The sequence below is a fragment of the Leptopilina boulardi genome, unplaced genomic scaffold (assembly GCF_019393585.1).
Source record: "Leptopilina boulardi isolate dan_hultmark-lab unplaced genomic scaffold, ZJU_Lbou_2.1 LbouV2_110, whole genome shotgun sequence".
Classification (NCBI taxonomy): Eukaryota; Metazoa; Arthropoda; class Insecta; order Hymenoptera; family Figitidae; genus Leptopilina; species Leptopilina boulardi.
The window spans coordinates 763,405-785,084 of record NW_026137653.1 but is presented as its reverse complement, the minus strand read 5'-3'; the positions used below and the strand labels follow the sequence as shown (position 1 = coordinate 785,084).

Here is a 21,680-nt window from a genome sequence, read left to right as displayed (position 1 = left end):
CGGTTGTATTTTAAAGTAAGTTCCATGTAATTCTTTCTTTGGATTCATACCTGATATGGCGTTCATAAGTTTAGGATCCGCTTTATAAAAATGAGGATACGAGAGATAAACTGGAGCACCTGAAAAAATGGTTAAATTAATGAAATACATTGTCTATGTTAAAAAGAATAAAAGAGGCACTAACTGTATTGACAAGGACTGATATCCTGTAGACCCTTTGGAGGACAAGTTGATGGATCTTCAGGACAAAAACATTCATTATCAGGTGTCTTATTACTAGGTGGATCAAAAACATTATCAGCCGGTGTATATAAATCAGCTCTAATTCCATCCTTATCAGATGGACCACGATATTCAATTGGTAAAATACGACATAAATCTTTATCCCACACGTGAACAATATTTTCACCAGTTACATCTCGTGGTGGAAAAAAGGAACCTGAAAATACAAATTTCAAAAATTAATTTTTTTTTTAATTATGCTTTTTTCATTCACTCACCTTCGGAAGCACGTATCGAATTACAAGGTGGATCATCCCAATATGGTAGACGATCCATTCCATTTAATCTATTTAATAATCCAAAATCTTTCATACTCGTATGACCCGTGTATATTGTATGAACTTCGTCCAAAGTGCCATTCCTCTGAAAAATTAATTTTATACAAAAAATTAGACACTTGGAGATGGGAGTTAAATTTTCTGAGTTAAAAATCAACTCCAAAAGGGTGTTAATAATTAAATTAACTTTAAAACTAATTCCCTAGGCATAAAATTAACTCCATTCGCTTCAACTCCAAAAGGATGGGACTTTTATAGCATCCCTTGGGAAGTTGAAAATCAACTCCTTCATTTTAGCAACAGTTACTATGGCAACAGTTACTTTGGCAACAGTTACTTTGGCAACAATTACTTAGGCAACAGTTACTTACTATGGCAAAAGTTACTATGGCATTAGTTATTTACTATGGCAAAAGTTACTTTGGCAATAGTTACTTACTATGGCAATTGTTACTATGGCAACAGTTACTATGGCAAAAGTTACTTTGGCAATAGTTATTTACTATGGCAAAAGTTACTTTGGCAATAGTTATTTACAATGGCAAAAGTTACTTTGGCAATAGTTGTTTACTACGGCAAAAGTTACTTTGGCAATAGTTACTTACTATGACAAAAGTTACTTTGGCAATAGTTACTTACTATGGCAATTGTTACTATGGCAACAGTTACTATGGCAAAAGTTACTTTGGCAACAGTTACTTACTATGGCAAAAGTTACTTTGGCATTAGTTATTTACTATGGCAAAAGTTACTTTGGCAATAGTTACTTACTATGGCAATTGTTACTATGGCAACAGTTACTATGGCAAAAGTTACTTTGGCAACAGTTACTTACTATGGCAAAAGTTACTTTGGCAACAGTTACTATGGCAAAAGTTACTTTGGCAATAGTTATTTACTATGGCAAAAGTTACTTTGGCAATAGTTATTTACAATGGCAAAAGTTACTTTGGCAATAGTTGTTTACTACGGCAAAAGTTACTTTGGCAATAGTTACTTACTATGACAAAAGTTACTTTGGCAATAGTTACTTACTATGGCAATTGTTACTATGGCAACAGTTACTATGGCAAAAGTTACTTTGGCAACAGTTACTTACTATGGCAAAAGTTACTTTGGCAACAGTTATTTACTATGGCAAAAGTTACTATGGCATTAGTTATTTACTATGGCAACAGTTACTATGGCAAAAGTTACTTTGGCAACAATTACTTACTATGGCAAAAGTTACTATGGCATTAGTTATTTACTATGGCAAAAGTTACTTTGGCAATAGTTACTTACTATGGCAATTGTTACTATGGCAACAGTTACTATGGCAAAAGTTACTTTGGCAACAGTTACTTACTATGGCAAAAGTTACTTTGGCAACAGTTATTTACTATGGCAAAAGTTACTATGGCATTAGTTATTTACTATGGCAACAGTTACTATGGCAAAAGTTACTTTGGCAACAATTACTTACTATGGCAAAAGTTACTATGGCATTAGTTATTTACTATGGCAAAAGTTACTTTGGCAATAGTTACTTACTATGGCAATTGTTACTATGGCAACAGTTACTATGGCAAAAGTTACTTTGGCAACAGTTACTTACTATGGCAAAAGTTACTTTGGCATTAGTTATTTACTATGGCAAAAGTTACTTTGGCAATAGTTACTTACTATGGCAATTGTTACTATGGCAACAGTTACTATGGCAAAAGTTACTTTGGCAACAGTTACTTACTATGGCAAAAGTTACTTTGGCAACAGTTATTTACTATGGCAAAAGTTACTATGGCATTAGTTATTTACTATGGCAACAGTTACTATGGCAAAAGTTACTTTGGCATTAGTTATTTACTATGGCAAAAGTTACTTTGGCAATAGTTACTTACTATGGCAATTGTTACTATGGCAACAGTTACTATGGCAAAAGTTACTTTGGCAACAGTTACTTACTATGGCAAAAGTTACTTTGGCAACAGTTATTTACTATGGCAAAAGTTACTATGGCATTAGTTATTTACTATGGCAACAGTTACTATGGCAAAAGTTACTTTGGCAACAATTACTTACTATGGCAAAAGTTACTATGGCATTAGTTATTTACTATGGCAAAAGTTACTTTGGCAATAGTTACTTACTATGGCAATTGTTACTATGACAACAGTTACTATGGCAAAAGTTACTTTGGCAACAGTTACTTACTATGGCAAAAGTTACTTTGGCAACAGTTATTTACTATGGCAAAAGTTGATTTCCACAGCAATCGTTTCCATAGCAACCATAGAAATTCACAAATATTGTAATTATAAATTATTTATTATATTCAAATAACTTTTGATCTGAATTTAAAAAACGCCACGAAACCCTAGATGTATGCGATTTGCGCCTAGTTCTTTTTTCCTGATTTTTACCTTTATCAAAATCAACTCTTTTTTTTTTAAAGTTAAACTCACTCCAATAAGAAGTCCCATCCGGCTCATTGGCCTTCGAGTTTTAGGAAAAAATCTATGCGCCAAACTAACTAAAGGATCATCGTAGCCAAAAACCAATTCCTTAGCTGTCACTGGAACAAAAGGTTTTAAATCCAAACTCCTCAGAAACATTGATATGCCAAGTGTGATAAATCCTGGAAGACTTTTGCTTTGCGACGATAATGTCTGCAATGTACAAAAAAATAAAAAGAACTTGTTACTTTCTCTGTTACATCAATCCAATTATTTTGTAACCATAATCAAGGCGGATTTTATGATATAATATATTATATATCCTGAAGAATGTCTTGGAGGCATAAAAATTCAACAATGTCAAGTTCCTTAAAAATATTTGCAAATTTTTTTTTTTTTTTTTTTTTTGAATAATATTAATAGAAGGAAAAATTTGATAAATATTTTAAAATACTACTTACTAGTAGAGGGATGTTTGGTACGATCAATTGTAATTCCTTGTCTTTCGACATTTCTGGGACAAAGTTCAAAATTTTTTTATGCTGATAGGTTACTGTGCCATTATTGTGGAAAACGATGTTCACTTTCTCCATGTCCTCCCTACGGAGAAATAATATTGTGACTATCATTTTTATTATAATATTACTATTCTAATTTATCTATTTTAAAATTAATTAAAAATTTTTATAAATATTTTTATTAAATATATTTTATGTATATTTAATATTTGAATATATTTTTACCTAAACATGCAAATTTAAATTTTTCTTAAATATATTTAATAAATAAATTAAATATTTTAAATTAGATAATTTCTTTTTCTCTGTCATTGTATTACTGTAATATTTGCTTATAATATAAATATATTACGTAAAGGACAAGCTTTCAACTGAAACGTGCTGCAAATGTTTAAGACAACAATTTTTAAGGGAAATCGCATTTAAACACTATCTTATCAGATAAGAAGTTCGAGTTACATAAAAAAAGAAAATTTAAATAACATTCATGTAACGAAATAGTGATAATTATTCCAAAAAAAAAAAAAAAATGTAGCTGGGTGAAGAACAAATATGATATATTTTAGCCTTGACTATGACAGTCAGAACAATTCAACAAAGATGAAGTTATAATAGTGTTACATCATTCATACATAATTATATGGTGAATCCGACTCGCACCAGTAAAAAAAAAAAAACCTCTAACCATGACTTAGTATATTTAATTAATTATTAAAATTAAAATTATAAATAAAAATTATTAATTATTAAAATAATTATTTTCTTTACTCTCTCAAAATTATTTTAATAAATAATTTTTCAAAAAGTTGTAAATTTTTCTAAACATGAAATTTTTTGGCAATTAAATCATAATATTACAGTGATTTTATCATAAGAAAAAAATAATTAAATTTATATGTATATATTTTTAACAAGAGTTTGTACGAAATTAAATTTCTCTTTCAATGAATTACCCCGAACAGTTTACTCAGACGTAAGATCATTCTACTACGTAATAATATTACATTACGATGTAATACCGGGCGCGTATGGGATGTTAGTTCTCAAATATATACATGTATGTGTGAATATATAACCGACAATGTCCACATAAAAGTTGTCCTGTAAACTTCCGTAGAAAGTGAAGTACTATTTACGTAGTTTGTAGTTTTTTTTTCTCTCATAATAGAATGATGGGTAAATTCAAAAGTTTATAAATTAAAAATTATACCGTCAATTGTCCAAATTTTTATCATTTTTTCTAAATTTATATTAGTAAAAATTCTAATTAATTTGAATTAGTTTATTTTTTGCTTTTGAATTAGTTAAATTTTACGATAGAAAATTTTTTTTTACTATCGAATTAGTAAAATTTCACTAAATTTTTGTTTTTGCTTTTGTATTAGTTAAATTTTATTAAAAATTTTCTTACTAATTCGATAGTAAAACAATTTTTTTTTTTTTACTGTTATTAGAAAAATTATTTAGTTAGTTTTTGAAACAAGGAGGAAGGATTTTTTTGTTTCCAGGAAAACATTCTTTTTAAAAAAAAAAAATGATTTTTCACCATATTTTCCGGTGTTTTCCAGTTAGTATGATTTGAAAAAAGTATTTTTTACTTAAAAAAAATAGTAGGCAATGAGAAAGAAATTGTTTATAGTTAGTTTTTGAAATAAGGAGGAAGGATTTTTTTCGTTTTCCAGGAAAACATTCTTTTAAAAAAACATTGATTTTTCAACATATTTTCCGGTATTTTTCAGTTAGTATAATTTGAAAAAAGTATTTTTTTATTTCCAAAAATAGTAGTCAATTTTATTCTATTATAAAAAAATAAAAAAATCGATGCAAATGTTTTTTTTTAAAAACAACAAACTCTTGTGAGAACTTATTGGCAAAAAAAGAAAATTAAAATAAGTATAGATTGTAATAATTAATTACATATTTAATTCCATGGAAAACACTTGAATCACATAAGTTGAACTAATTAATTCCAATAAAAATAATTATGAAATAACATGCTAACGTAACGAACTCTTATTATTATATACACGAGACAACATTTTTTTTTTACTCTTCATTTAATATACTTTTATATTTATTAAAAACCTGTTTTTACATTTTTCATTCTATTGAATTTAATAATAATAATAGATTTTTCAAATAAACTAAAATATTTATAAATTGTAAAACTTTGAAAAAAATGAAATCTATACAAAAATCTATATTTATAAAAAAATATAAATAATATAATATAAATAAATATTAAATAAAAAAATTGATAAATAAAATAAATTATTTTAATAATGAAAAAACAATTAAATACAATGATTTGATAATGTAAAACATAGAAATCGACCTAAATCAATGAGGTTATTAAAGAATCATGCAGGTTCCATTGAATACAACGGAGTTCTGGTTATAAACGGATAATATAGCTAGATGTTTAGATGTGCTAGATACCATCACCTTTTCTTTAATCTCTCAGATAATCATCGCGTCAAATAATTTTCTTTTCTATATGAGTCAATATAATTTTAATTCAATTTTTATTACATTCAATTTTCTTTTTTATCCATTTTGGATTGAAGAAAACTTCTTGAAAGAACTATTAGATCTTTTCTTTTAATTCCATTTAACTTCGATTTCCTTTTTATATCCTTTTTAAGTAAACATTTCAAAGTTCTATTTGTTCTTATAACTGAGTGAAAATTGAGCCACTTTGTCAAAGACAGAAAATTGTTTAATAAAATTAATTTTCTTTTTTTATTTTTAATAAATTATCTTTTAAAAATTGAAATAATAAAATTGAAAAATTAAATAACTTTTTTAACAATAATTTGTATAAAAGAATAAATAAATAAAAATACATTACCTATAGACAAATGGTCCAACTTCTTGGAGTTTCGGTTTTTCGTTAAAATTTAAAAAATTATCAGCATTTGTTACATTAAATATATATACTTTGGTGAGACGAACAACACCGGGTTTTTGCCAGTATTGAAAAGATAGTGATCCATTCCATAGTCTTAATTGCTGCAAATAAATAAATAATAAATAAATAATGAAATAAATAAAAAAATTTTTGTTCATATTATGTTGTATAATATTACTTAATAAAAATTGAAATATATATATATAATATATTATCGAATATTTAATTATAAGCAAAGCCCAGTTAATTAAATAATAAACCTACTTTTGAAAATAGAAAACTTTTATGAGTTGTTATTTAACTAAAAACAAACTGATGATATTATATAAGCTTGCAACTTGAAATAAATCTTATAAGGCATTCGCGATATTGAAAACGTTTTCCGCATTTCATTCTCGTTGCTTATATATATGTATAGATATATATATTGGAGGGATACCCAACATACTTTGTAAGTCAGATAATATAAGTGCACGTTTCTGATAATCGTTCACGCTAAAGTAAGTTTATCGGTCAACGGATTCTATGGCATGAGAAACGTGAGCCATTTAATTATACTCATCCTTGATGTAGATTTTCGAAAACCCATTTTATTTTACATATATTTATACGTGAAAGTTAATAATTATTTATAGTTTCATTTCATTCATTTATAATGATTTTAATATTTAAACTAGACTTTTTCAAAAATTATTTATTTTGTTTTTTTGCAATAAATTTTATTGTAGTAAAAAAGTATTTCTATAAATATTAATTGTTAAATAGGTACTTACTCTTAAAATAACATAATCAACCCAGGGTATACTGCTTAAGATAATGCCAATAGTAAGAGCCAATATACCAAAAAGAATAGCTGCTAATCTACCTGAAAAATTATTTTTTACAAATTAGTATTACAAATTTTGAAAAATTTATACTTTTTATAAAAATCAACCTCTTTTGTATAATCTAAAATTTTGATTATTAATATTCCATCTAGGTCGCAAATTATTCAGAGTAGTGGCAACGCTAATAACAGAAACCGTCATTGCGTCTTCGTGCCCATGTAATCATTTAAAGAAAGTTGGATTAGAAAACGTAATTAGAAAACGTAACAGATACACACAAATCTCTAATAATTATTCCGTAATAACAATTACAAGTGTGTTCACTGGATATTAAAAATCGTATGATATAAAAAAAAAAAAGAACTTATTTAAAATATTGAAACATTAGAAAATTTATACAGTCATAACTAACAAATGATAATACAATGAATGAATTTATCGAATTGAAATGATAAAGATTTTATATAAACATGTAGATTAATATAGCAACTCTTTCAAAAAATCTAAGTAGCAATCTGAACTACTTTCTTAAGATTTATCTATTGACGCTACTCTCTTGGTATAAAGAAGAATTAGCAAAAACAGTAGTGGAATTTAATGAGAGAGGAAAAAAAAAAAACTATATTATCAAATAAAACTCAGGTAAAACGAATCAGAATAACTTTTTATAACCAAAAAATTTTACTGTTCCAAGATGCAATAAAAAAAAAAAAAGAAATCATTTTTATCACAATAGTTGTATCTCTCATGCTCTACTAATTTGTAACTTCGAATAAAAATCTCATTTTCCGTGTATACAGTTCACTTTTTTTTCTTTTTTTTTTAAAGAAACAAAAATATCTGAACTGTAAAGATTAGTACCTCAATTAATCGGTTACTTAATTATTATCAAATAAAAATATTTATTTGCATCAAGAAAAACAAAAAAAAAAAAATTATCTCCAAATAAATATTTAAATAAATAAAATAAATTTAAATAAATATTTATTTGTATCAAATAAATATTTCTTTGTTTCAAATAAATATTTATTCGTATCAAACAAAAATATTTATTTGCATCAAAAAAAAAATAAAATAATAATAATTATCTCCAAATAAATATTTAAATAAATAAAATAAATTTAAATAAATATTTATTTGTATCAAATAAATATTTATTCGTTTCAAATAAATATTTATTCGTATCAAATAAAAATATTTATTTTTATCAAATATAATTATGATGATATTTATTTCAAATACAGAAATTATTGGTTCAAATACAATTTATTTAATTCAACTATTTGAATTCAAAAATTATTTCAGTTCATAAGTAAATATTTTTCTGCGACAATATTCAAGTAATCCATTATTATTTGAATCAAGTAAATTTTTTTCAGTGTACACCCAGTAAAATAGTATATTTTTCTAAAAGTCAAATAAATATTTATTTGATTTAAATAAATTTTTATTTGATTCAAATAAATTTTTATTTGATTCAAATAAAAAATTTTATTTGCGCCAAATAACCAATTTTTTCTTTTACAATTTTTTTTTTTTTTGATAGAATGTTGGCAAAATGTTTTTTTTTCAATAACAAAATGAAAAGTAAGAAATTATATTGCATTTCAACATGGTAAAACCGCATGTCAATGGCAATGATAATTAAAGCGCACAATGACCTTGAAAAGAACGAAGGACGGGTTCTGAGGGCACTATATTGCAAGTATCTTGGTGGAGTGCAAGTTAAATACCTGCAATCGATTATACCAGCTATTGGTTTCGATTAGAAGTAAGAGTTATAATACTAATCCGCTAAAACATGTTTTTATTAAAAAAAAAAAAAAAAATCAAATTAAAAAAAGGTTTATTTTTGAAAAATTTACATCTAAATTATAATCACTTTTCTTCCGAGGTAATTTCATTCATAATATATTATCACATATCGGAAGAATTATATTTATGTTTTTTTTTTTTATATTTATGAAAAGATAATATTAAGTAGCAATTTTGTGATATAATTTCTGGGCGTATATAAATCGCACCAATGTTCACAGCAACAGTAGCAGTTTATAAGTTTAACATTAGGTACTTTATATATATATATATATATACAGCTATATAGAAAATGCTGCGCCTGGATTCTGAAGCGTTCATGTTACATACTTGGCGGGATTGCATAAACGCCGATCTCTCCTTTCTCGTCTCATGCCATTGGCAAATCATTTTAAATCATTCGCTTTTCTTAATCCGTGTCCTTAAACAGATGAAATCCTCACTTGCCAAAAAAAAAAAATAAGAACCAAAAAAGGTTTATAGATTTTTTTTTCCAATTTATGTGAAATTATTCAAAATTTCAAACTAAAAAATCGGTATGGAATAATAAAAAAAATTTTTTTTTCAAACTTCGAGAGGGGTAAAAATAAAAAAATTTGAATATTAAACAAAAGGACTATTGTTGATAAAAAAAAATAAGTACCGAGAAGTAAAAATAAAAAATATTATAAATAAATAATAGTAAATAAAAAATATTAATATTAAACAATAGGACCATTGTGCTGTACCAAACTGCGCATTATTAATATAAACATATTTCAACATTTTTTTTTTTTTTTCAAATTCATTCACGTTATTTTATGGACCAAGTCATAAAATCAACTACTGTTTTGAAAAACATTCTTAAAACTCGTTTAAAAGTATTTTCACTGCCGCCTTCAGTTTCTCAGGTGTTTAATAATGTATAACTCTATATATATATATATATATATATATATATATATATATATATATATATATATATATATATATATATATATAAAGTGATTCAATTCTTCGATAGTAAATATTTATTGCATAACAATTTTTGTAATAGAAAGTATTTATGCAAAAGATAAATCAAAAGCAATAAAAAAATTAACATCAAGTTTTATAAAAAAAAAAAAAATCAACTATTATCAAATGAATTTTTTTTTAGTAATTCTTTGAAATTATGCTTTTCTTTTACTGTTAATTCAAAACGGAAATCACAAATTGAGCATAAAAAAAAAAGAATCTAAAATTGAATTCACAGTGTAGAATCTCTATATATCGCAAAAGTTAATTGAATTGTGCATTCAATTCCTCTTTTTTCAACGTATAAGTACATTCTGAGGTCAACGCTTTTTTGCAAAGTCTATAATTTTGCGCAAGATTATGTTATTCCCTTCTTGGACTCTATTCGCACATACAGGAAATGAATAAACTATAGTTACAACTCGTATATGCATCAAAGTACCACTTTAAAAAAAAAAAAAAATGAAAAAAAGGTTTTTGCATCCGCAAAATATGAAAATAATAAAAAAAAAAATCTATTAACATAAAAGTAATTAAAATTATAAAAATGTGTAATTCAATCATTTTGTGAAACGAAATTGGATAGAGAAATTTTATTCAAACGGAAACATCTCCTTCTACTGTTAAGAAAATATATAAGATCATTTTGTGCAATTTGATATCCCGCACGTGTTATCTTCTCACAATGTTGAGAACCTTTCACCATAATATATCATTAGACTAGCAGGAAGAGTTATAAAATTGCTTTCTCATTAGGAACAACATTTTTGACAAGGTCAAGTATTTTTTTTTTTTCCAATGGACAATTTTCAAAATATATAAAAGGGACCTTAGAAGCAAATAATTATAGGTTACGTTTACGTTTTACCTTGATTTTTTTTTTATGTATAAAATTTTAATATTTTGTACTCAATATATCCCAACCAAAAATTTCAGTATTACTCTCTAAATCTGAATTAGTAAAAAAGTTTACTAATTTGAATTAGTACTTTTTTCTTCTCAATTAGTAAAATTTTACTAATTATTAGTAACTTTTACTAACAATTTCAGTATTACTCTCTAAATCTGAATTAGTAAAAAAGTTTACTAATTTGAATTAGTAACTCACTTTTTTCTTCTCAATTAGTAAAATTTTACTAATTATTAGTAACATTTACTAATAATTTCAGTATTACTCTCTAAATCTGAATTAGTAAAAAACTTTACTAATTTGAATTAGTAACTCAATTTTTTCTTCTCAATTAGTAAAATTGTACTAATTATTAGTAACTTTTACTAACAATTAGTAAAATTTTACTAATTCACTCACTTTTTGCTTCTGAATTAGTAAAATTGTACTAATTATTAGTAACTTTTACTAACAATTAGTAAAATTTAACTAATTCTAAAGCAAAAAGTGAGTCACTAATGCAAATTAGTAAACATTTTTACTAATTCAGATTTAGAGAGTGGTAAAATGTTATTATCCCAAAGTTACGCCAATACTGGGTGCCAGTACTGCGCCAACACTTGCCAATATTACGCCAGTACTGCGCCGTTAGTAAATTTTTGTTCGGAACTGTATATTTTCATTTTAAAACATAACCTATAATTTTTTTGCTTCCACGGTCCCTTTCTTCGCGCCCTTTTTTTTTTAGTTTAAAATTTCCTTTAATAAATATTTTCTTTGAAATTTTGATTATAAAAAAATTATTTTTTTTCGCACATGCAAAAGAATAAAAAAATTTTTTTTAAAAAAAACTATAATAAAAAGCAGTATATTGTGCGACTAATACTTGTTAATTATAAAAGGGGTTTTATAGAACAGGATACATTTACGATTTCCTACTGGGCCTCGATATATATATATATATATATATATATATATATATATATATATATATATATATATATATAAGTTACCTATTACTGACATTATTTACGTCATCAACGACGTGAAAACCGGCTTTATAAACCAAGGGGCTGTTCTCAACTACCTTGCTATACCTATACCAATCAACAGTTCAAGTACAAAGTAAACGCATAAAATAAAAAATCTGATTTACGATTTCTCTTTATAACTAGCGATCTTCACACATTGTATATACTCCTTTTTTTTTTACTAGAAATAGTTCCATTTATCCAGATTAGAAAATATTCCTTATTTTTTATAAAAATAGGTTAAAAAAAATATTTTCACTACAAATAAAAAAAATTATCCATAATAAATTATAAATAACCTCCTGTTTTTGTATCCTAAAGGAAAAACAAAATTTAAACATGTTTAATTTATTTTTTTTTCTGAAAAAGAACATAAAAAAATTTGTGTGACCTACTTCCAGCTCGATTGCGCCTACATCCATTCATCAAGGACATTATCATTTAGCCAGTCTCAATAAAGAAACTGTTTTAAAATATATATTTTAATTTTTTTATATTCATTTTTTTTTTTTTTTTTTTTTTTTAATAAATTAAATTTTTAATTAAAGAATATCCTAATGCGAAAAAAGTAGACTTGTATATTTATACACACAAAATCGGAGCAAATATATGTGAAAATGAAAGTTAGCGAAAAATCTAGTCCTAAGTCAATTTTTGCACAAGAGGGCCTTGGCTGTTCGAAAGAATTTCGCAATAATTAATACATGGAGTTTGAACATCGAAGATTGCAGCTGACCTATAAAATTTGTAACTGGTTTCCTGATTTAATAATAATAATAATATTTATATATAAATAGACATATGTCACTATGAAATTCAAGGAATTTTCATTCAAGGCGAATTTTTTTTTAAATTATTTAATTTATAATTAATTTATAAATTATAAAATGAGAAAAATTATTACAAAACTGTGATAATAAAAATTACGGAATCATTTTTTGCGTTTAATTTTTAGTAAAACAAAAAAAAAAAGGTACTAAAAAATTAATGATTGAAAAAAAAGTATTATAATGAAGAAAGTTAAAAAAAAAAGTGCCGTTAGTGGAGAATGCACTATCCTTCTGTGTCCTCAATTATTCTCATAAGAATGGCACTTGCTATCTATCAACTATAAATATACTGTATCCTTTCCTCTCTTAAACAACAACATGACAGAGAGGATTGAACTTGCACACTTCGATCTTTGATAATGAAATCTCTTTCCTTTTACTGACCTCCTTTCTCAAATGCAGAACAATTTTCCTCTCTTTTCTTTATATCTTCCTTTATAAAATTCTCATTTCCTATTTTCAATCAAAAAAAATACCTAAATTTTTTCAATTCAAAACAAAAAAAATTTTTTTTTTTTTTTTTAAATTAAAATTTTTATTTCCTCCTAAAAATTCCTCTTCAACAAAAAATAAATTAAAATTTGCTTAAAAAAATTTTTTTTTTAAATTGTGAATAAAAAATTATTTCCTCAAAAGCGTGCTATTTTATATATATATATATATATATATATATATATATATATATATATATATATAAGGATTATCGGCGAATGGCCTCGGAAGAGTTCAAAAGTTTCGACCTACTATCCATAAGAACCCAAATGACCTAGAAATACCTTGTTTGTAATTTACAATATAAAATATGAAAAATTCCCTCGCGCTTAATACTTCAAAAAAGAAAAAAGAATTTAATAAATGTCTGACATAAAATAAACTTTTTCTACTTAACAATATATAAGGATATTTTTTCTGTATACATTGTAAGTAGAAAAGACAGACTTTCGTCAGACATATTATTATACATGAAAATGCTTACTGCAATTAAGAATTAATAGCAAAAAAAAAATAAATATTTTGTAAATAAGGAAATAAAAACGCAAAAAAAAATTTAACCGTTATTATATATATATATATATATATATATATATATTTAACAAAAAAAAAAATGTGTGAAAAAAAATTTTTCGAATCCGTTATCACGGATCTGAATATAAAGAAATTTTTTGTTTTTTTTTTTCATTGCATAAAAGAAGATGAAGAAAATAGACAGTCTAGACATTGAGTTCAACGATCTAGACACTCTCCTTAATTTATCGTTTCTGTATCCCAAGCAGATAAAAATCTTCATTCGACAGAACTGTCTGCAGAGTGGACTAAATCATTTTTTTTTTCTCAAGTGAAGAGATGTTGTATTTTTTTTTAAATTTAATATTAATTGACAAGGAAACTTATTTTATCCTTAATCATTCGTGGGAATTCCGCATGTAAAGTGACACTGAAAAAAAAGTGATAAAATTAAAAAATGAAGTCAACTATTCGTTGAATATTTGTCCGTTAACAATAATTATAAAATTACCCTAATTTTTTTGCTTTCTTTTCCCTAATTTTTTTATTTTTTTTTTTTTTTATTTTTTTTTTTATTTTTTATTTATTATTTTTTTAAATAAATTATATTATAAATAATTATTATTATTAAATAAATATTACAAATAATAATTATTATTAAATGAATATTACAAATAATAATTGAATCGCCGGAAACCAAAATGGCTTACGTGTGACTTTCGTTGGCCCCGCGTTCAGCGAGTTTTCACCTATTCCAGAGGCCAAGGAAAACCTCGCCTAAGCCCTTTTGTTCGCTGGCGGTTTTATTATTAATTAATAATTACTATAAATACGCCACAAAAATTTAATTTTTTTTCCCCCTGATTACCAGTGAGAATTTCAATTTTTTCCCCAACCCTACTCTCTAAATCTTAAATTAGTAAAAATGTTTACTAATTTAAATTAGTGACTCACTTTTTGCTTTGGAATTAGTAAAATTTTACTAATTATTAGTAACTTTTACTAACAATTAGTAAAATTTAACTAATTTAATTTTAAACGAATTTAAAGTAAAAATGTTTACTAATTTAAATTAGTGACTCAGTTTTTGCTTCTGAATTAGTAAAATTTTACTAATTATTAGTAACTTTTCCTAACAATTAGTAAACTAAACTAATTTAATTTTAAACTAATTTAAAATAAAAATGTTTACTAATTTAAATTAGTGACTCACTTTTTCCTTTGGAATTAGTTAAATTTTACTAATTGTTAGTAAAAGTTACTAATAATTAGTTAAATTTTACTAATTGTTAGTAAAAGTTACTAATAATTAGTAAAATTTTACTAATTTAGAAACAAAAAATGACCCAAGTAGAAATGTGCCACTGGCATAGTACTGACCCAACACTGCCAGTCAGTATAACGGTACTGACTGCCGTACTGGGCCAGTAGTGGACCAACCCTGGCTGGTAACGCTGTCCAGTACTGATTTTGTCCCGCTCACCAGTACTAACGTAGTACTAGAATAATACTGGCATAATACTGGCAAAGTACTCATCCGGACTTAAAATCTCACTTTTTTACAAAATGCTAAAACACGCTTTCCAATGCAAATTTCATCCTTATTAGCTTATTACTCCCATTTTTACCACGAACAGGTAATGTGAAGCCAATAATAGTTAATGTTATTTAGAATATATAAAATATTATTAACAATAAATAATTAAAATAATAATTATCATTTATATTGATTAAATTATTTTATTTTTAATAAATTATTTTACAAAAAATAATTTGTGTTGTAAATTTTTTTATTTTTTTAAATGCATAATATTTAATTTTTTTTACTTTGCACTTATACTTAATTTAATAATTATTTAATAATTGATATTACACATGAACAAATATTGTACTTATAACACTTAAAACTAAGAACGAAAAATCTCGCACGCATGGGGGATCGAACCCTAAACCCTTAGAACGCAAGTCAGATACGCATACCGCACAGCCGCGCTGGCTTGAAGTGCTGACTTGAAGTAGTTCACCTAATACAAAAGTTTTGATTTCAAAGTTTGTATTATCTATTGATCACGAAAATAAAATGAATTTATTCTTAAATTTTTTAAACTCATAAAATTTTTTCAATTTTTACAAAGATTTAATGAAATAAAACTGGATATCAATTTCAGTTAAATATTTTTAATAAATTATTTTTACCGTAAATAATATTAAAACAGACAAAAATGATTGATGAATTACATAATTAAAAATAAGTTAATAAAAGACGACTGTAAAATATGAATGGTGAAAAATTTTTTAAATTTAATATTTAATTATTAATAATATTTAAAAATTACAGTGAAAAAATTACATTTGCTTTATTTTTAAAACTATTAGAAAAAAATTCTCAACTTATTGTTATTGTATGCATGATAAATAACTTAATGCACATATTTCAATGAGTACTAAAATAACTAAAAAAACATAAATATATTTTATATAGGTATATAATAATACATTACAATTACATCCAAAATTTTGAGGGAAAGTATTCGAAAGAAATTAATATACATTTTTTAAAATAAAAAATCATCGTTTTCTACCTATTGAAATAATTTAAAGACTTTTTCATTTAATGTTTTTTATCACCGACATAGTACTGATTCGGTGTGAATGACAGTGTACTGCCAGTACTGGTTTTAATATTTTTTTACCTCCGACATAGTACTGATTCGGTGTATTAGTCAGTACACTGCCAGTACTGAAAGTCAATACCGACAGCCAGTATTGGATCAGTACCATGCCGGTGTTTAATTACGGCGAGCTACGGATATTTCTACTTGGGGAGTCACTAATTTAAATTAGTAAACATTTTTACTAATTCAGATTTAGAGAGTAATGAAAATATTTTAAAGTTTTCAATTAAAAAAATAGCTAATAATTTTTTAGAATTTTTTAAATTGAAAATAAAAATTATAGCATTTTTAGAAAATTGATACTTTTCTCCAGGATTTTTCATAAAATTTCCCGATTTTTCTGACACGTGGCAACACTGAATAAATATAATAAATTATATTAAAAATAAATTCGAAAAAAAAGAAAAAACATTTTTCCTTTTTTTAATTGAAAAATAAACTCCAGAATTTTTTTTTGATTATTAAATGTAAATTTTTTTGTTTTTATTTTTCTGATTCATAATTAATTTAGCCATAATAAAAAAAAAAAAATGGCTCATATTGAAAAAGAAGAAAAATATTTTAGTGTAACAAACTGATGATTATTATATATATATATGATGTAATCGCTGTTTATAAATTGTGTCGTCTTCAGAATGTTGGTCTCTCTTCAAGTGTGAACCAGACTCCAAAGTACAACGACCGACCGGTTCGGCAGCTAACAAAAATGTTAACGTTGAGGTAACCTTCTTCCCAGCATCACATGTATATATATATATATATATATTATCTATGTGAATGTGAGAGTGAAAGTGCTCTGAAAAATATAAATGTATGTGTGCAAATAGAAGCGTGTACAGGTGCACTCACAATCCAGTGCATCGAAGACATTTCTCTACCTATAGTATATATATATATATATATATATATATATATATATATATATATATATATATATATACAATATATAGAAATTTTGCAAGCTTGTATATGCGTCATTCAACGACCAGTACATTATATGCACTCTTGAATAATGGCACTCTCACGTTTTGTAACCCTCAATTAAAAAATGTTTGGTCAGCCAAGATTTTGTAATCAGCCTTGCATCTACTGTTACAAAAAGTACCTGTGTACCATACTGACACAGAGATTCTCAAATAGAATAAGGGAAATATCGAATTATTATCAAAAACCGAAAACAACAAAAAAAAAACCAAAAAAAGAGGAAAAAAATTCAGAAAATAAAACATAAAACCATTTTTTATATTTTTAATTTTAATTTGATTTTTATTATATTAGTGATTATGAAATAGGTATTTTTTCAAAGAATCCAATCAATAACTATCGAATAATAATAAGTTTTCGATATTATAACTCTTCCAAAAAAAAAAAAAGAAAAAAACCTATTAGCCAAATAATTAGAATTCATGACTATAACAGTTTTTTTAGCCTCGGGAGATTTTCTTGGATTTTTCAACGACTATTGACCATTTAGATTTATATCATAGGCTACATTTTTATTGTTATTATATTCAAACGAAACATTAATTTGCATAATTTATTTATACTATTATACAATTGTACTATTTATATTAAATAAAATCTTATGTGATTATTGTGATTTTAAATATGTAAATATTCTCCGCAGGTTTTCTCACAAAACTACTTTTTAAAGATTAAACTAAAATTATTTTTTTTTTCTTTTTAAATCAGTCGAATATTAAATATTTTGAAAAAAAAATTTATATTATTAAAAAATTAATATTTTGCCAAAGAATTTATTATTAAAATATTGCATATTTGGGAAAATGACTTTTTAAAAAACGTATTACTGTTATATTAAAACATTCTACAAATATGTAAATTAAAAAAAAAAAAATAAATAAATATTTTGCGAGAAAACCTATGGAGAACATTTTTTATGAATTAAACAATTACTCGTCTTTAAAATGACAAAGAGAAGAAAAAAATTATCAAATTTCAAAAACAAAAAAATTACTCTCAATATTTACATTGACTAAAATCATTTGTATTTCTTGAGATATACAATATTTAATTTAACAAAAATGTCAAGGTCCTCTCTTTGACTATTTGATTTTTCTACGAATTTCACTTAAGTTAATGCTAATCGATTCTTACGCAAAAACCTTTTGGCTTTTATAATCCGTGCAAAATATATACTATATATTTTTTTTTTTATAGAAAGTTATTTCAATACTTTTGTTTTAAAAGTATTTTTTTCTTATTTTATTCCTTCATAAATTATAATATTGCAATATATATATATATATATAAATCACTTTCTTACTATAATCTGTTTTACACGCAATCATCTTGTGTGCAATAAATGTTAATACAACTTTTTGAATCGTTTTTAAAATAATATAAATTGTTGGCAATATAAAAATCATATTTAATTTAAAAATAAATGAAAATAAATAAAAAGAACCATGTAGTTATTTTACAGAAACAAGTAAGCAATAATTTTTAATTAACAGATATATTTTCATCGATATAATAAATTGGCAATATATAGAATTTATTCTATTTTAAAATACTTTCCATTTGCAATCTCAATTTTTTTTTCTTTTACCCCCAATGAAAACAACTTTTATTTAAATATTAATTTAACAACTTTTGAAAGAGGTAAAATTTCTCATTAATCATAAATTTTAAGCATCATTTTGTTTTCATCTCTTTCATAAAGGAAAAAAAAAATTGTACTTGAAAGGAAAATATAAATAGAATATGATAATTTATTAAACTAAAAATGTATTCAGAATTCAGATGCGAATGGGATAAAAAAAAATAGAAAATAATATTATTCCCACTTTTTTTTTTTCATTAGTCTTTAGTCATAATTAATTTTTTCTGATCACATAAATATAGGTTTACGACAAAATTTAAACTTATGAAAAAAAAAAAATGCGATAAATTTCAAATGACAATTCATATTTTCTTTTTAAAGGATCATTAATAGTTTTTACAACCTTCATTTTCTTTTATAGCTTTTAAGATATTCGTCAAACTATACTATAGTATACTTTAGTGTCAAGGTTGGATATTATTATTAAATGACAATATTAATTCATTCTTAAGAGATGTGTTTTTTTTTTTTTTTTAAATAAAAAAACTATCTTGATTCAAGAAAATTTCCTTCACAATTTATTTATTTATTTAATATTAAAAATAATTAATATTGAAAATTTAATAATTGAAAAATAAATTTTTGTTTAAAAAAATTTATGAAAATGTGATTTTTTTTTTAAATATATTTATTTATTTTTGTAAACCTTACAAAAGGATGCAAGGATTGTACGTAACGAAAATGTTACCGAATGCTTAAGAAAACGCAAATTCAAGATTGAAGGCCGTTTAATAATGTATTTACACAATAATTATCATTCTTTCCAATTTTTACCTGAACAGTGCAACTTCTCGCAACAATATATTCGTGAGGTGTATTTCAATGCGTTTTGATCTTAGATTAGAATGTTTATTCTTAATTTTCTAATATAAATATTCGCGAATATTTTTCTATTAAAAAAAAAAATAAAAAAAATTTTTAAACATAAATTCTCTTTACTTCATTTTTTAAAATACTTTTTTCATGAAATTTTTTTTTTCTTTAAAAAATTTTTCATTTATAAAAAAATTAGAAATAGGTAAAATTTAAAATAATTGTGGAAATATTTTTTTTGATAAAGAAGAAAAAATTTTTAAATATACTCACTATGTCTGAATTTTCCTCGTTCTGAAATGAGCATACTAAGTGGTTTGGGCACCTTCTCCATTGGAATTTCCCCATCTCGATTGGGTTTAATTCCAAAGAGTGCATTTCTTCCCACCTTCATATATTGGCGGCCCATCCTCTTCGGTGAACCATCGCCAAACAAGGACGTGATGAATCTCATTTTGTTGGCTTTTTTTTATCTCTTTTTAGAACCACAAAATTATTTATATACAATCTTCAACTTTTTTTTTTCGCTAAAGTATCTTTCCTCCCTCCCACCCTTTTATACTAAAAAATTGGCACTTTTTTTCAAACTAAAAATGCAAAGCCAGCTTTGCAAATTGATAATCGGTTTTTTTTTCTTTTTTTTAATTCATTACAGTCTTTAAGCGTCTTCTTGGCTAAATGAAATTATTTGCAACTTATTTCTCGAAATAGCTGCAGAAATAAATATATATATATATATATATATATATAAAAGTTTATTTAGCACCATTAATTTTTTTTTTTTTCTTGAAAAAACTAATTTCGTCACGTCACTTCACCCAACATTGTTCTTATTGAACATATATTAAAGAAAAAATATTCTATTTAAAATTATATATTAAAAAATTAATTTATAGTAATTTATAATCACTGGCCGAATCACTGGTCCATTCTCACGTTCCTGATACTCAAAACTCAAATATCCAATCTGAAACATTTAAATAATTCTACAATTAACAAAAAAAAAAAAATTGCTACTTTTTTTTTATTTAAATATATTTTTAAATAAGAAAAAAAAAATTTGAATATAGTGTAAACAATATTTTTATTTTTTCTTATAAATGCATAACAACAGTTCTTAATCAATAATAAAATGACATGAATTTTTTTTTTTTCTCAGACAAACAAAAAAACTAATTGTCACGAGAAGTTATTAAAAAAATTTGCATTTCTTGATTCAAATGCGTCAATATCTTGAAAAAGTGAATTTTTCTTTATGATTTATGAACAGTTTTTAATATACAAGTTATTATAATCTATCATAATATGACTGTATCATTAACAATATCATTATCAACTTGTTTATTCTTACTTTTCCCTCATTACTAATTTTGCTTGAAAAAAATAAAAAAAAATGTAAAACAAATATTTCTAATTAAACAATATTCAACCTTCAATATAAAAATAATTTAATTAAATTAACATTTCTGATTTTTGATAATTTAATATTACTATTGCAGAAATCGACTACTTACATTTAAATTCAATAATTATGTTAATGGAAAAATATTATTGTCACCTCCTAAATCTATTTTATATGAATATAATTATATAAATATTGCGACATTTATTTTAATCAGACAATTATTATACCAATAGTTTTAATTCAATTACCATTTTACAAATTCAAGTGCAAAAAAAAAAAAAAAAAAAAAAAAAAATGAAACTCTGAATCTAAGTAATTAGTATTAGCATGAAGATCACATAAAT

General features: G+C 24.4%; 1 protein-coding gene across 2 annotated transcripts in view; it reads right to left on the bottom strand.

Moving 5' to 3' along the window:
- The window catches only part of LOC127277718 (scavenger receptor class B member 1), a 33,410-nt gene that overhangs the window by 1,624 nt on the left and 10,106 nt on the right, over window positions 1-21,680 (bottom strand). For both annotated transcript variants that reach the window (XM_051299031.1, XM_051299036.1), the window contains exons 2-9: window positions 20,205-20,898; window positions 7,198-7,289; window positions 6,365-6,525; window positions 3,457-3,595; window positions 3,005-3,208; window positions 501-645; window positions 185-439; window positions 1-119 (exon numbers count right to left, since the gene is read on the bottom strand). In XM_051299031.1, the coding sequence (XP_051154988.1) occupies window positions 1-119; window positions 185-439; window positions 501-645; window positions 3,005-3,208; window positions 3,457-3,595; window positions 6,365-6,525; window positions 7,198-7,289; window positions 20,205-20,385 (1,296 nt within the window). In that variant the 5' untranslated portion in view covers window positions 20,386-20,898. The remainder of the gene's footprint in view (window positions 120-184; window positions 440-500; window positions 646-3,004; window positions 3,209-3,456; window positions 3,596-6,364; window positions 6,526-7,197; window positions 7,290-20,204; window positions 20,899-21,680) is intronic.